General features: G+C 39.5%; 1 protein-coding gene across 18 annotated transcripts in view; it reads right to left on the minus strand.

Annotated features, from left to right (window-relative positions):
* unc-104 (kinesin family member unc-104) overlaps window positions 1–21,404 on the minus strand; it is a 62,588-nt gene that overhangs the window by 33,157 nt on the left and 8,027 nt on the right. For 16 of the 18 annotated variants that reach the window (XM_087359085.1, XM_087359086.1, XM_087359068.1 and 13 more), the window contains exons 2-9: window positions 19,204–19,310; window positions 6,186–6,268; window positions 5,934–6,012; window positions 5,651–5,820; window positions 5,140–5,318; window positions 3,719–3,974; window positions 2,146–2,303; window positions 589–728 (exon numbers count right to left, since the gene is read on the minus strand). In XM_087359085.1, the coding sequence (XP_087215211.1) occupies window positions 589–728; window positions 2,146–2,303; window positions 3,719–3,974; window positions 5,140–5,318; window positions 5,651–5,820; window positions 5,934–6,012; window positions 6,186–6,268; window positions 19,204–19,303 (1,165 nt within the window). In that variant the 5' untranslated portion in view covers window positions 19,304–19,310. Of the gene's footprint in view, window positions 1–588; window positions 729–2,145; window positions 2,304–3,718; window positions 3,975–5,139; window positions 5,319–5,650; window positions 5,821–5,933; window positions 6,013–6,185; window positions 6,269–19,203; window positions 19,311–21,203; window positions 21,386–21,404 lie in introns of those variants that run through there. The other 2 variants (XM_087359070.1, XM_087359069.1) reach the window with 2 other exon arrangements.

Below are 21,404 nucleotides of genomic sequence, written 5' to 3' on the forward strand. Positions count from 1 at the left end.
ACTTTATTTGGCAACACTTTTTCAGAAATATATATTTTATACTACATAAAATGGGAGAAAGTTTGTATGTATTGAATTGGTTAATAATATGAAGTGTATGTGATGTATTTTAAAGTAATGTATATTAGCATTTGCCTGGAAGGACTGGTGATAAATATAAAATAATTATCAGGAGAGTTAGTCTCTGGACTGAGATTCAAACCCAAGTCCTCCTGAGTATGAAGTGAAAGTGTTAAACCTCCAGTTAATTGAATAAATTGATCATGATGAATTGCTGAAGTATACTGATGTTACTATGTCAAGATTGATTATGGCTTGCTGAGATGATATAATTTCACTAAACACTCTAAAATAAACTGAAGATAGTATAGTAACTTTGGAAAAGTGTACTTATATACATAATATAGTGCAGCAATATTAATTACATTTTTACAGATTTAAAAAATTCTAATTTACAGAATTTTAAAGCAGATAGATACTGACTACCACTATAAGCTAGTCTTGGTAGTCTGGCAACATTCAGCATCTGAAGTATCTTACAAGTTACATAATTACACAGTGATTTGCTAGTAAGGGATAGCAACTTACCTTCTTGAACTTCAATGCCTTCTGCCTTCAGCAAGTCACGCAGGCGCATGATCTCTTCCTTCAGTTCACGAATGAGTTTAGCATTAGCATCCTCATTGACAACGGCCTTACATACAATCTGTTTTGCTCGATCAGCATACCTATTACGTAAAAAGAAACACTGTTCTGAAACATGAAAACACAACTCCACTGTATATAATCACTGAATGGCTATAGTGCAGTTAAGATAGCCAGTCCGTGAGACAAGATCTGAATCCAGAACTTCTTGAATATGACTCAGGAGTCCTAACCAGTCTGCTTCCGTGTTTAATTCAAATGCCCCACCAAAACTCTATGTTGGCCAAAAGGAAGAAGACAACACATACATTCTGCTCAAAAATATTTACCAGGTCTCTTAGTACAGATGCGCAGCAAATTTAATTTTATGTAAGTGTGAAATATATTGTACATGCTGACTATTTTGTGTGTGAAGAGAAAGATAAACTCCAGAACACAGAATTACTTCATGGGTTATGGCAGTGGCGGCTCCTGAGTCTGAGCAGTGGTAGTGCTGATCTAGGGGGGAAAACCGGATTGTATTTCAACACAGAACAATATAAATATATGAAAAGTAAATTTACATTAGGAGAAAACCCATACGTGATCGACGATGTTTTAACTATTTGTAAGTCCGGAAGAGGGCGGCCATGATTTTTTACATCATTTTTCACTCAAAGACAATTTATAAAAAGTAATTTGCCGTAACTATGATACACTTCCTTTGTTCATTATCATTATCAGAACAAAAAATAGTCAGCACACAGAATTATTTAAAACTCATTAACAATAACAACGAAACAGTTTGTGATACAGAAACCAGTCTAAAACACGTGGTACCGGGCAAGAGTGTTTACTATAAGCCGGCTGCAGAGACTGCTGCTCCGATACGCGCTGTACCGGTGAACTGCCCCTTACTCCACCTTGCAACGCGCTGTCAACTTGTAACAAGCAGACGGAGCTGCGAACCTAGCAACCCCAATACACACTGTAAAGGTGAACTGCCCCTCACTCCACCGCACGCGGCGCTCACTATATTTGAACGGCTAGCCGCACTGAAATAATTGCAACCAGATCATAGCCCAGTTCTGCTTCCCACTCCTCGCCCATGGACTTACTATCAGTTCAGCCGTTTAGTGGATAATGGCAACATGAGGAGCAATATTAAAATAATTATATATGAGAAATAAAGTGTTACAAATTATATAAACACAAAAAATAAATTTTTCAATTTTTAAAAAATTATAGGGGGTGCTGCAGCTCTTATGGACAGGCCGCCACTGGGTTATTGCCTATGCAGGATTAAACTGTTGACTGGGTACTTTTTATAAATGGTCAAGATTATACATAATTATCACAATTAGCTTTAGTCCTTCAATCTTCATGTACAAAGCTTTTAATTTTGTAGCTCAAATCATATTCAGAAAAGGCCATAAATACATGTAACCATAAAATGTGAATACAATGTGCTGAACCAATTATTTTCAGATACTAAACTGACTTGACCCAACTGCTACTAACCTGAGAGTTGACAGGGTTTCATCATAGTTTATGTCAGCTGGGCTAATTGCTGCTATCATAGCTGTTTTAGAGTTTCCACCAAGGTTCTCCCTCAGAAGCCAAGTCAAAACTGAATCTCGGTAAGGAATGAAATCAGCCTTCTTTTTCTTTTTAGTTGCCTACATTTTGGGAGGAAAACATTTAATATGATAAATAATACTGTACTGCACACAATAGAAATAAATATTACTAATTTACATATTTATACAAATTTATATGATTTCCAAAATGTCAAACGTGATAGACTGGAAGAAAAATGCATAACAATTACTCTCACTACAACCACTATTAATCTCAAACATTATTATAAAGGAAATAGAAGAATTTACTGATTTAAAATGAAAAGGAACATTTCATCTCTTCTTCCCATTTGTATTCAAGTATGAATATATTGCACAGTTAGTTATCCATACTACAAGACCAAAATTAAAATTTCCAGCCATTCTGTGCATTGTGATGATTATTTATAACCAAACTGTTCTCTTGGTTTTGGAAGAAGCTGGGTTAAAATTAATTACTTATGGAAATAAAAAATACAAGTTAATTTATCATACTTTTCAACAACTTAAGCTGTCTGGCAATATTCAGCACACACTTCTTTTAATTTATACACCTGTTACCAGATTATTGCATATTTTTAAACCTAAATTATTTTTCACCATGTCTTTCTTCCACAGAACCAAATGTGTGTGTAATTAAATACACTAAGTATACACTATCACAAAATGCACTTACCGCCTAATCCAAAAAGAAAGTATGAAAAAAAAAGTATTTTAATATATTGCATTAATACAGAGATACTATGCAGACATTTACATCAATACCCAGTAAAGGTTATTTATTTATTACTCTAATATCAGTGACATAATTCTTATTTCTAAATGTGACGTATGCAAGTTTAAAATATTGTGAACCCAGGAAGGAGGATTCTGCAGATTTTATGTGACTCTGAATGTTAAATATGGACAACTATGAATAGAATATTCAGGAAGTAGAGACAGCAGAAAGCAGAATAGGTCTACAAATAGCAAATAGATGTAATATGTTTATAAAGTTTATATTAGTTTATCATGTTGTAATGTTCAAAACAGTACTAAACATAAATTACATGCAAACAAATAAAGTCTGCATTTGTAACTAAACATTCATTGTGAGTATTTGGTGCATAATATGCATCACATTAATGAAAAATTAAAAACTGTAATTTATTCATTCAAAATAATAAGAAGTACACTTACTGGTGCATTGTTTTAACTGTATCACCGGTGTTATCAGTTAAATGACCATATTTTATGTTACACATAAAGGAAAGAATTTACACTAAAAATACATTGTGTAACAATTTTTGGGCATTAGTAACTTGTAAAGTTATGACAGCTAACAGAGGATATAAGTTAATTTTTATGTAACAATTTTTGGGTGCCAGTAAAGTGGATGTTTTGAGCTGTTTTTAATGTGGCACTTTAAGGAGAACAAGTCATAAATAAACACAGACTGTTTTCAGTTCCAACACAAAGTAAGCTTATACACTCACCACTTCTGCAAGTGCAGAGATGACCTTCCCAAGTGTGGTCAGACTCTTATTGATGTTAGCACCCTCCTTGAGACGTGTGCCCTTGGCTCCAGTTGAGTCTGCTCGCTCAGATCCTGCCAGATCAACCAGGGAGATCTTACTCACTTTCTCTGTAGAGAGCTCTGTGGTCTTATCATTGCGTTGCTGTGTGAAGAATATGGTGAACACTGCATGTGACCGACTTGAAGTCTCATTCATGTTTGTTGCAGCGACAGTCCTGAAAGAAACATCACAACACCATCAAAGTTATAAGGTGTCCCACTTCACTAGAATTTACAATTTAAACTTCTTTCAAGCTCTTCCCAAAGTAAATTCCACATGTTTTTAATTATTTTTCTTTGGAAGTATCAATGAAAACAGATAAATTAACTTCAAATTAAAGCTTTCATAAGGAATTGCAAGTTAAATAAATAAAGAGGAACCTAAAACACTAAAATAGCTCCTTATTCTGTATCTGCCACTATTTATTGTGTTATTGGGAATTAACTTAACTGCTTGGGGTACATTCTTTGTCTGGCCAGAAATTTGGTTATGTAACTTGTATTTTAATAACCAGTGAGGTCCAAGAAGTCAGGCAGCCACCTATATTCTAAAGCACATGACTTCCCCCAAAGGTTTGGCTGAGAATGCACTGAAATAAACATACTCATATTTTCAGAACAAGGTACTAGTGAAAGGTGTTGGTTCCAAAAAAGTATCAATAAAGATGTTTCAATTTATATGTAAATTTACAGTTCAAATGAAGTGTCAATTATATTTGAACATAGTAAAATAATAAAACTAGTAAATATAAAACATGGGTTCTCTGTTTCATTAACTCGAATTTGCTCCAGTGAGATCGATGAATCAGTAAAAGCTGTTCATGAAATGCAAACTTTTGCATATGCGAGTTTGCTCTTATGCAATTTCATTCCTGCCGCTTTAAACTTTCAAAGGGCTGATTTAATCTCTGCGGAGGTATCCGGGTTACTTTTAATACGCGATTTTCTATAGGTCGGCGTCTTACATGAATGCAACTATCGCATAACACCTGAGATGACTGTACACATCAATCACATGAAAGAATCGCGGGGACCAACGAATTGCCAATTTTAAGTGTATAAAATATATATTTTAAATTCCCTTTATTTTATTTACGTTATTACAGAACTTTAAATGTAATGCCATTATATTACTCGTCAATGTTTGGGTGCCGGGAACACATGTCATTGACTTCCCATTGATTTACATTATAAAAAGAGTTTCAATTTACGCCGGTTCATCCAGGAACGCATCCCCGGCGTAAATCGAGGGTTACCTGTACTTTGAATCAGATACTTTAGCATGATATGAACTCAAAAGACAGACAGGAGCCAACAAAAATATGTAATGAGCAGCCTTACCGTGCTTTGTTACCCTCATCTATAAGGTCATGGATATCTTGATACGAAGTGACAGCAAGTTTTGAAAGGTCCTCCACATATGGACCTAGCAGGGGGTGTTCTCTTACACGTAAGTTTCCCTTGTTCTTGGGATTGAGCAGGTCTCGCACACGTTCACAGTAAATCTCCATGTAGCTCACCTGAAATTATTTACATAATTAAGCCTCAGTGATTCTAGTCAATTCTTAATGTACCTTGACTTGTAAGGCCAGGAATTCTCTTTAGCGGATCTCAACCACAGTCTCAAGAAAAGTGCAGTGACAGTTTTCCTTTGTTGCATAAATTCATGTACATTCTGTTTAAGTGCTTTGTGTGATTATCTAAGTATGTTTTATAATGGGAACAGTCTAGTTTATCTGATCTCTGACGTAGTTACATAACATATTTTAATTTTATAAATCATAATTTTATTGAATTCCACAAGCAAAATGCTACATGAGAAACATAAGTGGAAACAGAAATTTCCACTTACTTCGACAGAATATTTTAATTCTTCCGACGATGTATTTCGAATTCGTCGGAAGAGATCCTTGCAGATCTGTGGAATGATTCCTTCTTGACCCTCCTCCTCTTGCCTTCCCATCATAGTGTACGATTTCCCAGCACCAGTTTGTCCATATGCAAATATACAAACGTTATAACCTACAAGGAAGGAAGAAAGAATCAGGAACTACAGACACATCCAAAAAAATCTCAATATAAAGCTACTTCACGGATATCTAAGAAAGTGTTCAGTCTACGGTCACTGCTTTTACCTTCAAATGCGTGCTGCAACATTTCTTCTCCTATGTCCTTGTAAACCATAATTTGTGATGAGAAATTTGAATCTGATATCTAAAACAAAACAACAACACATTCAAAGTTCAAGACAACACATTTATGGTCAGTGACAATAAAAAACCTTTATAGGATACATTACAGCTTTTGCCTTTGTGACTTTCTTTTGGGTTACAACCTATAGGCTGAAGTTACAGATCTTTTGACACACACTTTCTGTAAAAACTTACATTATGTGACCAATATGAATAGTCGTAGTTGAAGTTTTTAGTTGCATCTTTGGATCCAGGTGGAACTTTCGGATTGATGATATCTGGAAAGGAGTAAATTACACAATGAGTAATGATCTAGTTATTTTACGTATTTCTAAGTATCATACAAGTATCATGCATAAGTATGCTACAACCCAGAAGACAGCCATCTCCATACTTGCAGCCACGATAACAAAAAATCCTACTATTTAAACTTTAATATTAAAAACAATGGTCAACGCCTATCTCAAAACAGAGGCACTAAAGAAAAACAAGAATCTTCATGAGTTCTTCACAACAATGCACTTTGGTCTTCCTGAAAAATTATCTACCATACAACATATTGGTCGACTGTGACGTCCTCTCTCTCTTTCTCTCTCTCTTCTTCTTCTTCTTCTTCTTTTTATTTGTAGTGTTCTGTCTGACGACAGGTCCATATAAACAGGATCCTTCCATCCTTTTCTCGGACTGGGACCTGTTCATATACGTTCTTGGCAGATGATCCAGAAGTGGTTTGCCATTGCCTTCTTCTGTGTGTGAATGGAGTAATTGTTGGGATGCCACGGAGGAAAACTCCGTGTTGCCTAGACCACGTCCTTGCCCAACACAAGTTATAAATTCGCGCACCGCCGGGAATCGAACCCGAGACCCCAGTATTACAAGGCCAGCGTTCTAACCGCTAGACCACCGTGGCAGATGTGACGTCCTATGTCATGTTAATTGAAGAGAACTACAGCTGAAGCAGTCATGAACTGATGCCTGTACGAATTTGGCGTAGTCGCCATAATCTGGCCTTTTGCTTTCTTAACGGCAGGAAAATTCCCCAGCTACGGATTCCCCCAACCAGTCACTTATACGCAGAAATTCGTCTTCGTGTAAAGTACGTGTTATTGTTCCCCGATTTCAACCAAAATTGAAATGTGCCTACAAGTTTTAGCAAAACTCTCCAATATCAGATTTAATGAAAATCCGATCAGTGGTTCACGAGTTCATCATGGGGACACATGGCCAGAGGCAGACATGGCGTAGCTAACAGGAGCATTTTCGAACGCGCCTAAAACGTCACTAGCCCAAAGCAGAATCAGAACAGCGAGTGCCAGTGTGTGCTATACCTAGAAGACGGTGAGTGCTCGTTTAAAATGTCAGAGCCTTAAATTCTACAAATGGATCATGCGCTCAACACCCCTGCAAGTAACTCATAAACCTGATAGGAGATTATTAATCATGCAGTAGAAATGCCACAAGTGAAATGGAGCTGCAGTTACTACAGACCATCAGAAAGATAATTCACTTTCCTCTGATGCCTCGTAACTAGGCAACCGCCACCCACTATCTTAAGCTACACTCTCAACGTCATCACTGGATTAAAAAATTATACAGTAGGGCACCGCTTATACGGCGGGTTAGGGACCAGACCCCCGCCGTAAAGCGAAAATCGCCGAAAAGCGGATCTTTGCCTTATTTCACTTGCAAATGCATATCAAAGCCTAATAAGATGTTACACTATCATATAGTAAGTGCACAATAGCGCTAGGCCTAAGAAAATGATATGAAAGTTAAATGAATATCAGTAATACACACATTGTCCTCAGCTTATAGTGATTGGTGAATATAAATTTGAAAATTGATATGCTTATAGTAGGAAGGATGAAGGAGATGGCGCATCTTCATCATGTGACTCTTCAACGAATCCTATTCGTTTTGGTGATGGTTCGGAAGCCATAGACATGCCTTGTTCACGAAGTTTAATCATCTCTAACTTGGCATTTAAAGTAAGAGGCTTACGACTCCTCTTTTTATCGCTACTACCCTTAGACGTCTTTGTAATTACACTGTAGTAACACAAAAATATTATATAAATATACAGTTTGTAATAACTTTGACGAATTGCCAGAAATACAGAGAGACGCGGAGCGCACAAAAGCTGTAAACAGACTGAATCAGCGACGAGAAAATGGCGCCGGACGCACTTCTCTGACTCAGCTGTTGAGCGCCGTATTAGCGGATCGCCATAAAGCGGAGCGCCGAAAAGCGGGGCCCTACTGTAGTTATACTTTCAAATTTAAAATTCTGATAGCGCAACTCGTAAATTCTAAAGCCATCCACTAGCCCGACTCTGAGCCAATTTCATCGACCAGCCACCCTCATAACCTACTTCCCCAAGATCGTTAATGTTATCCTCCCATCTCATTCTTGGTCTTTCACTTGGCCTTCTCTCCAACAAGAATAATGTGAATTCTTCAATTTATAGAAGTTATTAACAAATAATCAACAAAAAGGTGGACGAATACGCCAGTTTTTATTTATTTTACAAGTTATAAAAATCTAACAACATCGACTTGGTACCAATTTCATTTCTGTTCATATTACTCTGCATAATTTCTAGCAGTACAGAAATTGGATAAGATTTTTAGAAAGCTGAGAAAGTACGAAAAGTCGAGCAATCAGATCGTCTTCACAAACATTAAACTCTCGTATCGATTTGTTTCGTATCGATTTGCATCGAGTACTGCGCCACGGTCGACAGATTTGCTAAAGCCTGACTGTCCACCCGACCAGGTCCCGTGCAGTTCTCAACCACGGGGAGAAAGTTCAGTAGAACAGATTACTGCCAGTAAAAGGGAAATCTGATTGACGACTGTGGCCTGAGGTCGAGTTTGTTTTTCACGTATTACCGCCTCACACCAAGAATATTCGAGTTCGATATCCCGGTCAGTCCTCACTGAAAATCAAGGTCAGAAAGGATCCTTGTTTCAGGATTCAGAAGCTTCTGCCATCAACAATTCCACCACACTATTTTACAGCAGTCTTTCCTTCGACATTCCTTCCTATATTTCTTTCGAACACCAGTAAATTCAACCCTGAAGATGGGGGTAGTATGTCCCTCCGAAATGTTGGTTATCTACCTGTAAGTCCGCACGACGTTACTGCCCAGAGACCATACCCAAGCCTAATTCGTCTTTTGCAATGGCATCAAAAATAAGCAAAACTATTTTACAAAGTCGATTAGTCAAATTTATTTCCTAGGTCAATCAATACTAACGTCTGAAGAGGCTAAGCGAAGTTGAATGTCGTATAATGATATTAATATGAGTGGCGAGTGGGAAGAAATGTAGAAGTGGCCGTCGTACTGTGTGCGACCTCCAGTGGGCGGCAGCGAACACCAGCTACTTTTATCAATAATACGCATGTCGAGAGTAACCAGATAAGAGGCCATTAAGTCCTGCTCCAATCTTCGCACGAACTCTTTTTTCATGAACGTGTTTTCTTTACAGATCCCAAAACTCAACGTGGCCACGCAAAAGTTTTATTCCCAAACATGTCTCAATCTACCCTAAACACAATAAAACCATTTTACACTCTTCGTGAAAACAAAACATAATTAACCTGAACCTACAGGCGCATTGGTATGAGCCGGGATAGCTCAGTCAGTATAGTGACTAGCTACGGGCTGGACGACCGGGGTTCGATCCCCGACGGGGGCAGAGGATTTTTCCTCTAGCCTCTGCGTCCAGACCGGCTCTGGGGTAAACCCAGCCTCCTCTCCAAAGGGTACCGGGGTCCTTTCCCGGGGGTATGGCGGAGTCGAAGTATATTTAAACAGATTCGTGACCCTGACACTAGACGGAGCTGAGTGGTCAGTTTTAAGCCCCGTCCGCCTTACCTCGGATCAGAGAGCCTATCAGCCAGGATGCTGGGTGGACCCCACAGCTGGTCTCTCGTCAGGAAAAGAACTCCGGTCATCCAGCCCTTAACATAGTCATTCAGCTACCCCGACTCTTACATCAGGAATGTGGTACGGGAGAAACATCCTGATATACCTAACTTCCCAATGTAGAGTAAAATTTTAACGTCAGAGTTCGTTACTGTTCTTCCAAAACACACCGAATACATGAGAACATGTACAACACAACTTCATACGTATTTTAATAATCTGGAATCAGCTGTTAGCAAATATGTCACTGTTACATGCATCGAGTTTGGCTGATCTGTTTACTATCACGGTTAATTTCTGTGTATAATACCGCTGAATGGAGTTCAGGTCATGACCTAGATAAGGTACCCAGACACAAATAATTAGTCTGCTCACAGTGACGAGCCATTGTCAAGGTGCTAGCTTCACAGCATCGTCTTATAACGAAGCAGATAAATGGGAACGAGCCGAGAATTATATCGACACAAGTTAATAACGTACAATACATCTAGAAAGATGGAACAAGGGGCAATACAAAGGATATACGAATGATACGTGAAAGAATTGAATCTTCTTTTAAAAGAAACTGCGATTAAACTAAGACAGTTGTTGAATGAGATGATTCGAAATCAATGCAAACATTTTTATTTGGAACTTCTTCCCTGCACAAAACTATTTCAATAACACCAACCCTTTGAATCTTTTAATGGCATCTAAACACTTAGTCCCATTAACTAAATCAACTAAAACATATTTAAAGCAAAAGGCAAAATTAAAACTCTACGCCCTGACATCGGATGTCATAAAATGAAATACTCATCGAGTACCGTGAGGCACTAAACCTCAGTCAAGGTCGCTGACCCAGGAACACTCGCTGTGGCGCCAGAGTCGGGTCGGGTTGGGTCGCTGACCTAACTTACAAAACCGTAGGGTCGGCGCCTGACACTGCTGCAGACAGCTTATTCGGGATCAGACATCATAGCACAGACTGATGCACTCTGCAAGAAGCTGTCTTTGTGCGTACTACTGCTCAATGGAATAAGGAAGATGACCTGTTTTTTTACTGTTAAGTTTTCCTGCGGCACTAACCCTTTGAAGCCGAAGAGAGAGAGAGAAAGAGGAAATTGGTGGGGGAGAAGTGAGAGACACTTCGATATCTGGGGGAGGAGAAAGAGCATCTTATAGCTAGAAGGTCCCCAGGCAATGCCCGCTCGTCCTTCTGTTAAGGATAAAGTAAGAGTGAAGGCGTTAGTGTGATGATTGGCATAAAAGACGGAATTTTGAAATTTTGTATTAGGGAAAGCTGAGACTATTAATTTGGAAGTTTAATACATAATTTAGAAGTTCCTACTGAGGGGAGGGGGGTAAATTTTGACGGCGTTAAAGGGTGGTAAATTTTGATTAATTTAAATCGGGAGGGCTGCATGAGAAGCTTGCAGTGGCAACTTGGAACTTGGGAGAAGCCGAAGGTCGTCTAAATAATATTTAAAGATTCAGCCCGTACCGCAAAGAAGGCACAACCCATAGCCATTAAAAATATCAATTTGTTAATGCTGTTTATACTGAGAATCACGTAAGAACCACAAATACAGTAGAGTTACTGAACTCAGACGAAGAAACTGTTCTAGTCCCATTTCGTCCACGACAAATCTCACGTGAACTCACCCGCGATTGAATCAGGGTCTCCACGGTGACAATCCAGTGGCTGGCAGCCACAGTCTACACCACAGATAAACAGCACGGTCGAAAGCAATTTTATTCGCATTTCGTGAAATATTGACAATTTGAAAAAGGGGATGGGAGGATAATATAAAGATGGATCTTAAGGAGGTGGGCTGTGAGGATAGTAAATAGATGGAGTTGGCTCAGGATCCTGAACGGTGGCGGGCTTTGGTGTTGGACCTGTGGGTTCTTCTACCAGGGAGTTAGTATTTGTCTCTTAACGAGGCCTGGTAACTACATCTGAATATACTGGTTACTTTGCTCTCTTCTGCAGTCTCCCTGAATACAACATCATTACTAGCCTGTAACTGACTTTTTGTTTTCTTTGTGACGATCGTGTTAATGTCTGTGACTGTTAAATCGGTATCATTAGCGTACATGACGACGTTCCCCACTCGGATTAATGTTAACATTTTAAACAATAGTTTTCTTCCAATTTTATCTCTGATTCAGCTCCATCAATAACAAAGTAACTCCGGTTTGTAACTCATTCTATCACCTGTTTCTCTTCCCTTTTGTCATTTAAAACGGTTTAACGTATAAACAATTGACATAAAACATAAAACACTGACTCCATTAAGCTCAATAGCAGCGATTTAACACATTTTCGACAAGGTAAATATATGACTAAATACAATGACTCTGTAATGTTGGTATCTGTAAATTCAATTAGTTCTTCAGCAGCAAATACATTTGTATCAGAAGCAGGAAATATTTCGATACCAGTGCGCCACGTAAAATCACATATAACACATTTGAAAAAAAAAAAAGGCCTGTGTGTTCCCCAACGGACTACGCCTGCCAACTGTCGTTTTAGAAATCTGTGTCGGTTACAGGTAATACCAAACGTCGAGTGTTATTGTTATGATGAGAGAGAGAGATGACAAGTGAACAAATCCGCTGGGACTGGTTGATGCATTAACCTGCGGAGCATTTATTGCGAGAGAAGCAACAGGTGACAACACATCATCCGTTCAAACACCATTGACTTTCATTCGATTCCGACAGGAAGTCGTCAGAACGGTTCTGGGTACCATCTTGCTGCCCAGGTCGTACCTGCAGCGGCCCCGGTATTGATCAGCGAACACCTCGTCATTACAGAGCATGGTTCACAACGGCACGTGCTGCGTTGCAGGAGTGTTAAAACTTGCGGACTCCAACTGTCCCAGTCTCCGTTTTGTATAGGCATCGCCACGTTTCTTTAACACAGGCTTGTGTTTCATGTACTATCGGTAGGACGATCACCCTTGTAGCAGGCTACACGGCGGTGCGACTCAGAAGAGAGCCAGCCATCTTCGCTCGCCGTCACGAGCAACACAAATGTACAACGCCTCTTAACAATAAAAAGCCTCTCATTAACTTATGGCTGCTCCAGACATCTGCAGAGATACTGCATCTCCTTGCTTTCAAACAAAACAAAACAACACAAAAGTCAAGAGACCGGAACATGTCCTTCAGTAAGTGTTTCCTGCGGAAGGCGTATCGACTTCAAAGAACTATAATCGTAGAGACGCAATAAATGTTATAAACTACGCTCTACGAGAAACAAGAGTGGGAAGGAGTATTTCATCGGCAGAACACAGTTTCGAAATGCGTTCTCAGCGGTTTTGCAGACGTCATCGGCCCGAACACCCCTTTACCGTAAATACAAATATATTGCAACAGATTTACTAATCTCTATGATAAATACACATACATATATATTTTCTACTGTATTGCACACGTTAAGAAAATCTGTTTTTTGTGTTCTGTGATATTTTTGAGTACGATAAACCGTTTTAGGGAAATAAAAGTTTAATTTAACCTTCTAAATATTAACAAATTCAGTTCCTACCTCAAAGAAAACGCAACGTCTCTCATTTACAAAGATGATTAATGACGTTTAGGGAAATAATCGCTGTTTATTCTGAGAATCATACGAAACCCAGAAATATTCTGTGGAGAAACGTAGCTTAGTTGCTGTATATTGAATCAGGAGGTACAGTACGACTCTCGAAATATTGGAGAGGTTATATAGTGCCCATACAAACCAAAACCAAATTAGCTGCACAATTTTAGAGTACACGTCACCCCCACCCCGAAACCAAATGATGCTGAAATTTGTTTAGCCGTTTCTGAGATGAATAATGCGAACGGAAACACTTTTCCAGAATGCGTCATTTATGTGGACGCACTTCGTGCCAAGAAGACACAAAAATCTGTAAAATTATTTCTATAGTTAATTATGACGTTCGTCCGGTACATAACTCAGCGTCCAGACGAAACATTAGCCTGTACCTTGTACTACATAATAGCAAACTTTATTAATTCACGAGTCATTTCCTTGAGTTGGAACACACCATTGGAACCTAATTCTTTCATATGTCTCTCGTTCTAAGCAAACCACTTGGCCTGGTTCATCCCAACGCAGCTAAACCTCTGCACCTAAGAACTGTTCATTCATGATACAAGCAAGGATGATTACTGCTAACTTGTCTGTATTGTTCACAGAATAACAGTGAACAACATTTAAACAGGCATAAGTTTACGCTATGTTCTCAAGACAGTACTACCCGAAGTCAGTAAAAATTGTGCTGATATGAGGAATCATCTTAAGGTGACTGACCAGCTAGTTGTGACGAGGTAAGGCATTCTATCACGGTCAACATCGATTTACGTAGTGTGTTACAGTCAGAGGGAACCCGCAACTGCGTGGATATCGACTTCGCCATTAATGGAACTCACAGTGCCTCACTGTATTCCTTCAAAACTACACAGAAAATGATCAGCCACAAGGCAAAACGTTCGCAGTCAGTGGTCCCTTCACATGCTGGGATGAGCGGTGAAACGAGGAATCCCCGCTCTCATGCGGCAACTTCTCCGGCGCGCGTGCAAGGCGTGTAGTCTAAACATCAGCCGTAGGCGTTTCATCCTCAGATAACACACGAAGACTTCGCGTACGTATTCCAAAGGGATCCATGGACCACTGTCCGCAGCTTATCACTTTACCGACCTAGCAGTGATGGGTCTCCTGGCAATTTTTCTGAAACTCTTGTGCATAACAAATGTTTTAGCAAAAGTTATTTCAGCCACAAAGAACGAGGCTGTAAAGTGGACCATACCCAGCGAGTAGGGAATTACTTGAAGAAAGGAATTAGCGTCTTCGAAGGCACTATCTCAGAACTCCCATGGAAGGACTGAGAAAACCACAGGAAAAACTCAGTGCCAATTCACTTTAGATCTGGCTTGGGCAGATTTCCTGCACGGTCTCCAACATTCTTTCAACCTCGCCCATTTAATTGAGCGTCAAAATATCTCAGCAATTATGACGTAGAACCACGATGCAGAATAAATTCAAAATTAAAAAGAAATATATTTTAGTTTAGGTTTAAATGGTTTTCTTGGCCCGCTTAAATGTACTTGCATGTTTGATAACAAGCACTTTTAACTCATGAGGCGTACTCATAATTATTAAAATGGTCTCATCCACACGTGTTTTGTATAATGATCAAATGGTGAAATATAACACGTATTTCTATTTAATCCTTTAACAAGAAAAAAAGTTACTAAATTTTCCTTAATGATCGTGTTTTCATAAAGAATCCCACGAACAGACAAAAAGACTTCGCAGTGTGTATCGAACTTTGCTCAGAAAACAAGAGACAGCGAGCAATTGTGACGTCAACAAAATCAATTACATGGAAAGCAAGCGCCATGTTGTTGCTAATACTCTTCCAGTAATGCACAAACGCTATTAAGGACGCTTTTCCGGGTAACTGTTCTAGTGTAATGAATGGATGCAGGCAAGAGACTGAGTGTTGCTTGCTTCGAGGAACAGTAAGCGCTGTGCTGCTACTGAGGAAGTGCACGTGATTGTTATTAAAATAATAATTATTAATACCAGTCAATAAACATAAATGGTGTAGTAGTCACAACGTTCATGTACAGCAGACTTCCGATTATCGGGGTTGGTTGGGAAATATATTTTCCAGGGTAATTTAAAATAGCTGCGGCCACCAGAGAGGCGTCATATTGTCGCTTGCCAAAGTAGGGTTAGTCACGACAACCCGCGTCTCATCCCCCCCCCCAAAAAAAAAAACGCAAAGCTACTTGAGGCAAACCATCGCCGTAACATTCGAGACTGGCTGTAATAAACCCACTAACAACGGCAGAAGGCGAGTTCACACTGACAAGACGTGGCGAAACTGCTAGCGTATTTTGGCCAATCAAGTAGATTCTGAGACGAGACACGCAGATCCCCATAAAATCTAAACCTAAGCTAACTACCACGCACAACAAACACCAGTATTATGACATCATGTTAGAAGTTTATGTTTATTTTACAATTTCTATGCGATGCTTACACAAAGCGTATAAAATGAACGCATGTCCGTCAACTTCAAAATTATCAAAGCAATTTTGATAAAATGTTATTCTCATGAAGCTCAAAACGAACTTAAACTCACAATGTTAAATTTTGTCGTGAAGAAATGAGGGCAATACACTCGGTAATTTAAGAACTGTTGGCCATTAATGGATCATTACAGTCTCCATTTAAATAGTAGAACCTGCGAAACGTATCTTGAATATGTGTGACAAGATCCCTCCCTATCGAGGTGGGTTATTATTGATCGAAATCTTGTAGCCATAAGATTCATTGCAAAGATTGGCAATGCTCTTCCGGTACAAGACTAACGACTCTCTTATCAGAAATAATTTTCATAAAATATCATTAACACATACAACTACAATTATAATTCTCGTTTTATCCTTCTTCTTCGTCGTAGATCATCTTATACCAACTTACGTAACGGTGTAAACTGTAAAGCAATGAACCATAACGGCCTTATTTTCCTTTCTGGTTCTCAAACTTTACTTAGCGTTCTTTTACCTCATGTGGTAGTTTAAAAATAATGACAGAATTTAAAATGTATTGTCACTACTGGAAAAATCTTTCAAATTCAACAGCACCTGATTTCTTTCGTATCTTCTTCTCTTGTCTCTTTCCACATTTACTACTACTACTACTATGGCGTAACAGCTCAAAATCGAGCCCTAGCCTCCTCTATCATCTTCCTCCAATCCTCTCTATCCAACGCTATCCTTCTCCAAGCTGCTGTTCCAAGGAGATTTCTGGAGTCAGTCGTCACTGCATCCAGCCATCTACCTTTAGGTCTTCCCACTGGCCTTCTCCCATATATTGTTCCTTCCAATATTTTTTGGGTATCCTATACTCTTCCATCCTATAGACATGTCCAGCCCATTCCAACCTTCTCAGTTTAATGTGAGTTACTATATCATCACTTTTATATAGTCTATATAGCTCATGATTGTAGCGTATCCTCCACTTTAAGTTTTCCTGTACTGGTCCAAAGATTCTTCTCAAAATCTTCCTTTCAAGTGCGCCCAGCATCATTTCTGTTTTCTTTGTCAGTGTCCAGAGCAGCGGATGCTCCTGATGATGGTCTTATATTTTTTCTAATTAGTGTTCTGTCTGACGACAGGTCCGTATGAACAGGATCCTTCCATCCTTTTCTCGGACTGGGACCTGTTCATATACGTTCTTGGCAGATGATCCAGAAGTGGTTTGCCATTGCCTTCTTCTGTGTGTGAATGGAGTAATTGTTGGGATGCCACGGAGAAACCGGGGAAGCCCCCGGTGGAAAACTCCGTGTTGCCTAGACCACGGCCTTGCCCAACACAAGTTACAAATTCGGGCACCGCTTTACTGCTTTTATGTACAATCTATATGTAAAAGCTACCTAACGGTTGCAGCAACAGGAAACTAGGACATTTCATCAAGCTGCTTCGTTACTGATAATTACAATCGTAAACAGTAGCCTGTGCTATTATACATCAAATTGCCACGAAGTGGGGTACGTGCATAAGTACTGACACCATTGTGACGTGTGCTGTGAACCCCATGTGAAGGTGCGGTATGCCACATGACGGGGAACGAACATCTGATATCTTACATATAATAGTCAATGTGGGGGCAGAAAGAGGACAGCTACACCGCCCACACGCTGAGTCAGGAAAACCTCGATTAAGTGTCACGAGAAAGAGTGGATCAAGTCGTTGCGTCATCGCGTTTCAAGTGTGAAGAAGAAAGACCACGGAAACAACAATTACTCGACTCCAGACAATACACTTCAGCCGTGGCCACAACATCTGAGGTAGAGGTTACGAACGCATTCTTCCATACGTCTTTACAGCAGAGGGATAGCCTACATTCCAAATTCGGGATATGCTTGTTGTAATTCAGCTGGAAATATTCTTTTTATTTTCATGCCTCTTGAAAAGAGTCTAAAGATTAAAATGGACCATAGAAAATAATAAAATAGTTTTACATGTTGCGTTGTGTGTGTGAATCTATCCCTGTAAGGAAAGAACTTGGATTGGGGGGGGGGGGGTGTTCTTCTGGGATTTGGTGCCGTGTAGACTCGCTGTTAGAGGCTAAGTAAAGTAAAGCTGTCCCACTACACGCCATGTAGGCGTTTGGGGTGAGAGGAGGTATAGCTCCTCTCTTCCTTGACCTCGGCACTAGATGGGGGTGAGTGGTCAGTATCACGCCCCGGCCGGCTTTACCCCCGGGAAAGGACCCCTGTACCCATTGTAGAGGAGACTGGGTGGGCCCCAGAGCCGGTCTGGACGCAGAGGCTAGAGGAAAAATCCTCTGCCCCCGTCGGGGATCGAACCCCGGTCGTCCAGTCCGTAGCCAGTCACTATACTGACTGAGCTACGCCGGTTAACGTTTCGGAAAAACAAACTGCCACAATCTTCGGGGTTAAAGGGAGAGGAGCCTAAGGAAGAGTCTAACTTGTTTGATGAGGAAGACAGTAAAGTTAACCAGTATAAAATTAAATAAAATTCGGAATGAACGAATGCAAAGTTGTAATTACATAAAGAATAGCACAGAAAACTGTCCATTATGAACCAAAATTGGTAGTCAGGGGCCACCCTTAAGTACGCAGCACGGCAAGCACAGATATGATGGCAGTCTTCTGGGTTGTTGCGCCGTGAAGTTTGGAAGAAGTTTAACGACGTTTCAGAGGTCCTTGCTGCCTCCACCATCAGAGCGAGCAACAACCCAGAAGACAGCCATCTTCAGACTCACCGCCGTGAAAATCTCAAACCCAACCTCTTATTAAATTTGTCAAAATCAAACTAAAATTAAAAATGGCTTCATAAGTGTAAATGAAACAAGCCAATGGTTGACAAAGGCAATGTTCTGTGCGGTTTACAGCCTAATTCTGCGCTTAAATCGCTAGCACCCACTGCATTGGCTACATACGCCCACAACATAGGCCATTTCGTAAAATATGGAGTAAATTACATTTTACTTCCGGCATACAGGATTGTAAAATAAAACGCACTTAAATCAAATGGCTCTGCTTCGAGTGTTCCGCGAATATATTTTATTACCATGCAGCAGCTTGAGAATCACTGTCCTAGTGACATCTACTGGTAACTTAAGAAAATTTCATAAATTTGCTTCAAGTGTCGAGAGGCGTATACCCGTCATTTTCATCAACAAAAATATTTTGTTCTTCTGGTTCAAGCTTTTGCGTTTAATAAAATAAAACAGGAGTTGGTACTTACATGTAGTGCTACCGCCCATCTCGATAATGCACTTGCACTCTCTCGAGATCTCGCGGTTGTTGAAGGGTCGAACCCGAACTGCGACCTTAACGGATGACATCTTCTAACTGCAAGAAACATAGACTGTAAGAAAACGTCTGAGCAATCCGGCGGAATGCTTTACATAGCACGGACAGATAAAACGGCGGTTTTCCGTAGACCTGAAACCAATGTCACATCACAATGTACAGAACAGCCAACAAATCCAAACTTGGCTAGAATGCTCACTTACACAATAATATAAAAATTACTCCGTTATGCGATATTAAAATCCAGATGTCATAATCACCCATACTGGCCATCTATAAAAATAATTATGCGGTCACATGAACTAAATGCTGTCGGAAGGTCGAAATATAACGAAAAGAAATGCATCATAATCCAATTACTTCACCAGACTCAGAAAAAGTAACGTTAAACACAAAATGTTTCGTAGCCACAAGAAAATAAAAACAGAGGAAACAAACCGAAAGACTTGTTCATTAACAGTTTTTGTTATTTAGTGTTCTGTCTGACGACAGGTCCATATGAACAGGATCCTTCCATCCTTTTCTCGGACTGGGACCTGTTCATATACGTTCTTGGCAGATGATCCAGAAGTGGTTTTCCATTGCCTTCTTCTGTGTGTGAATGGAGTAATTGTTGGGATGCCACGGAGAAACCGGGGAAGCCCCCGGAGGAAAACTCCGTGTTGCCTAGACCATGGCCTTGCCCAACACAAGTTATAAATTCGGGCACCGCCGGGAATCGAACCCGGGACCCCAGGATTACAAGGCCAGCGTTCTAACCGCTTGACCACCGTGGCTACATTCATTAACTGTGACACATAATAACAAGTGTTAATTACTTAAAGAAAAACAGCTCAGTTCTCGTGAAAGATTGTCGCACCAGAAGGGCTCCAGAACTTATATTTTCTTTGTTTCTTTAGCTAGTATTCTTAAAAGCTCATCCTAAAGCCGATTTCATTAGAAGATATATATTCGAAATCCTGCATCTTTATGTAGTTTTCTAAATCTCTTATTACTTCAATCTAGTCATTTCATTAACGACACTGTTAGCCATCAAGACATGCACTGGTTTCTCCAAATTTCTTCTGTCATCACGGAAATGAATTTCAATCAACAGTAAATTGTGTTTACGCAAATCACGTACGTATAACGATTATTGAGTTTCGCGTTCAAGGTTGAGAACGTGGCATGACGGGAAACCATTCAAGAGACAGAAAAAGGGGTCAGAACCTACACTTCTACTGCAAGCAAACGGTTTTACTTTTATCTTATGTGACCTGCAAATAATGCACACAAAACATGCACATTTCACAGTTACAATATCACACAACAAACAAAATACAACTTACGAATGCCCATTCAACAAATGATTATAGGAGTACTATAATGTATTGTTGTATAAACTGACAGAATATGCATTCATTTTCAACGCCTTTGATTATGTGATGTGACTTAAAGAAAAATCCGTTTCCTTTCAGGCTTATATTACTTGATACGACAGAAACATTCCATGGCTTCAATGTTTAATATTAAATAACGTAACATAGACCAGACTTCATTTGTTTCCCATTGTCTCAAATAATGCGACGTGGCACAACACAAACTGCGCTACTCTTTGATATCGCAGATTTTGTGACAACTTCAATTGATGTTATTGTCTCAAATGATGTGATCTGACTGTTCAGTGTAGCAAATAATAGGGCTTTAACTGGGTTTTATAATATTGTTATACACATGAATTAAATTATTTACAAAGACACATTAACCTTTAACCGTTTTAACGCAGAGTTACGAGTGTTCAATGGTTTATCGAACATTCAACACAGTTTAGTCCCATTTATGCACTAATGTTTCTGTAAAAACAAACATTTTAGCATATTCAAGTGGTATGTTAGATTCCACATCCCTGCCTGTTCAAGATGGAACGCACTAAACCACTCTGTGTATACTTACATTCAGTTCTAACGTGTGAGAATTATTAAAGTTGTGGATAAAGTTTTCAAACCTGTATAAAAGTACGCTGTGGTTTGAGTTAATACAACAGGCTGGAATCACTTGAGATTCTTAACAGCGTCTGCAAGATGCAGCCCGTCTCACACTACGCCTACACACTTGTGACGTCACAATTAGAATGAATTTAGAGCACTTAGAGCA

This window comes from Zootermopsis nevadensis, unplaced genomic scaffold, assembly GCF_977971745.1.
Source record: "Zootermopsis nevadensis isolate Lab colony 2312 unplaced genomic scaffold, Znev_1.0 Znev_ptg000030l, whole genome shotgun sequence".
NCBI classification, from domain to species: Eukaryota; Metazoa; Arthropoda; class Insecta; order Blattodea; family Termopsidae; genus Zootermopsis; species Zootermopsis nevadensis.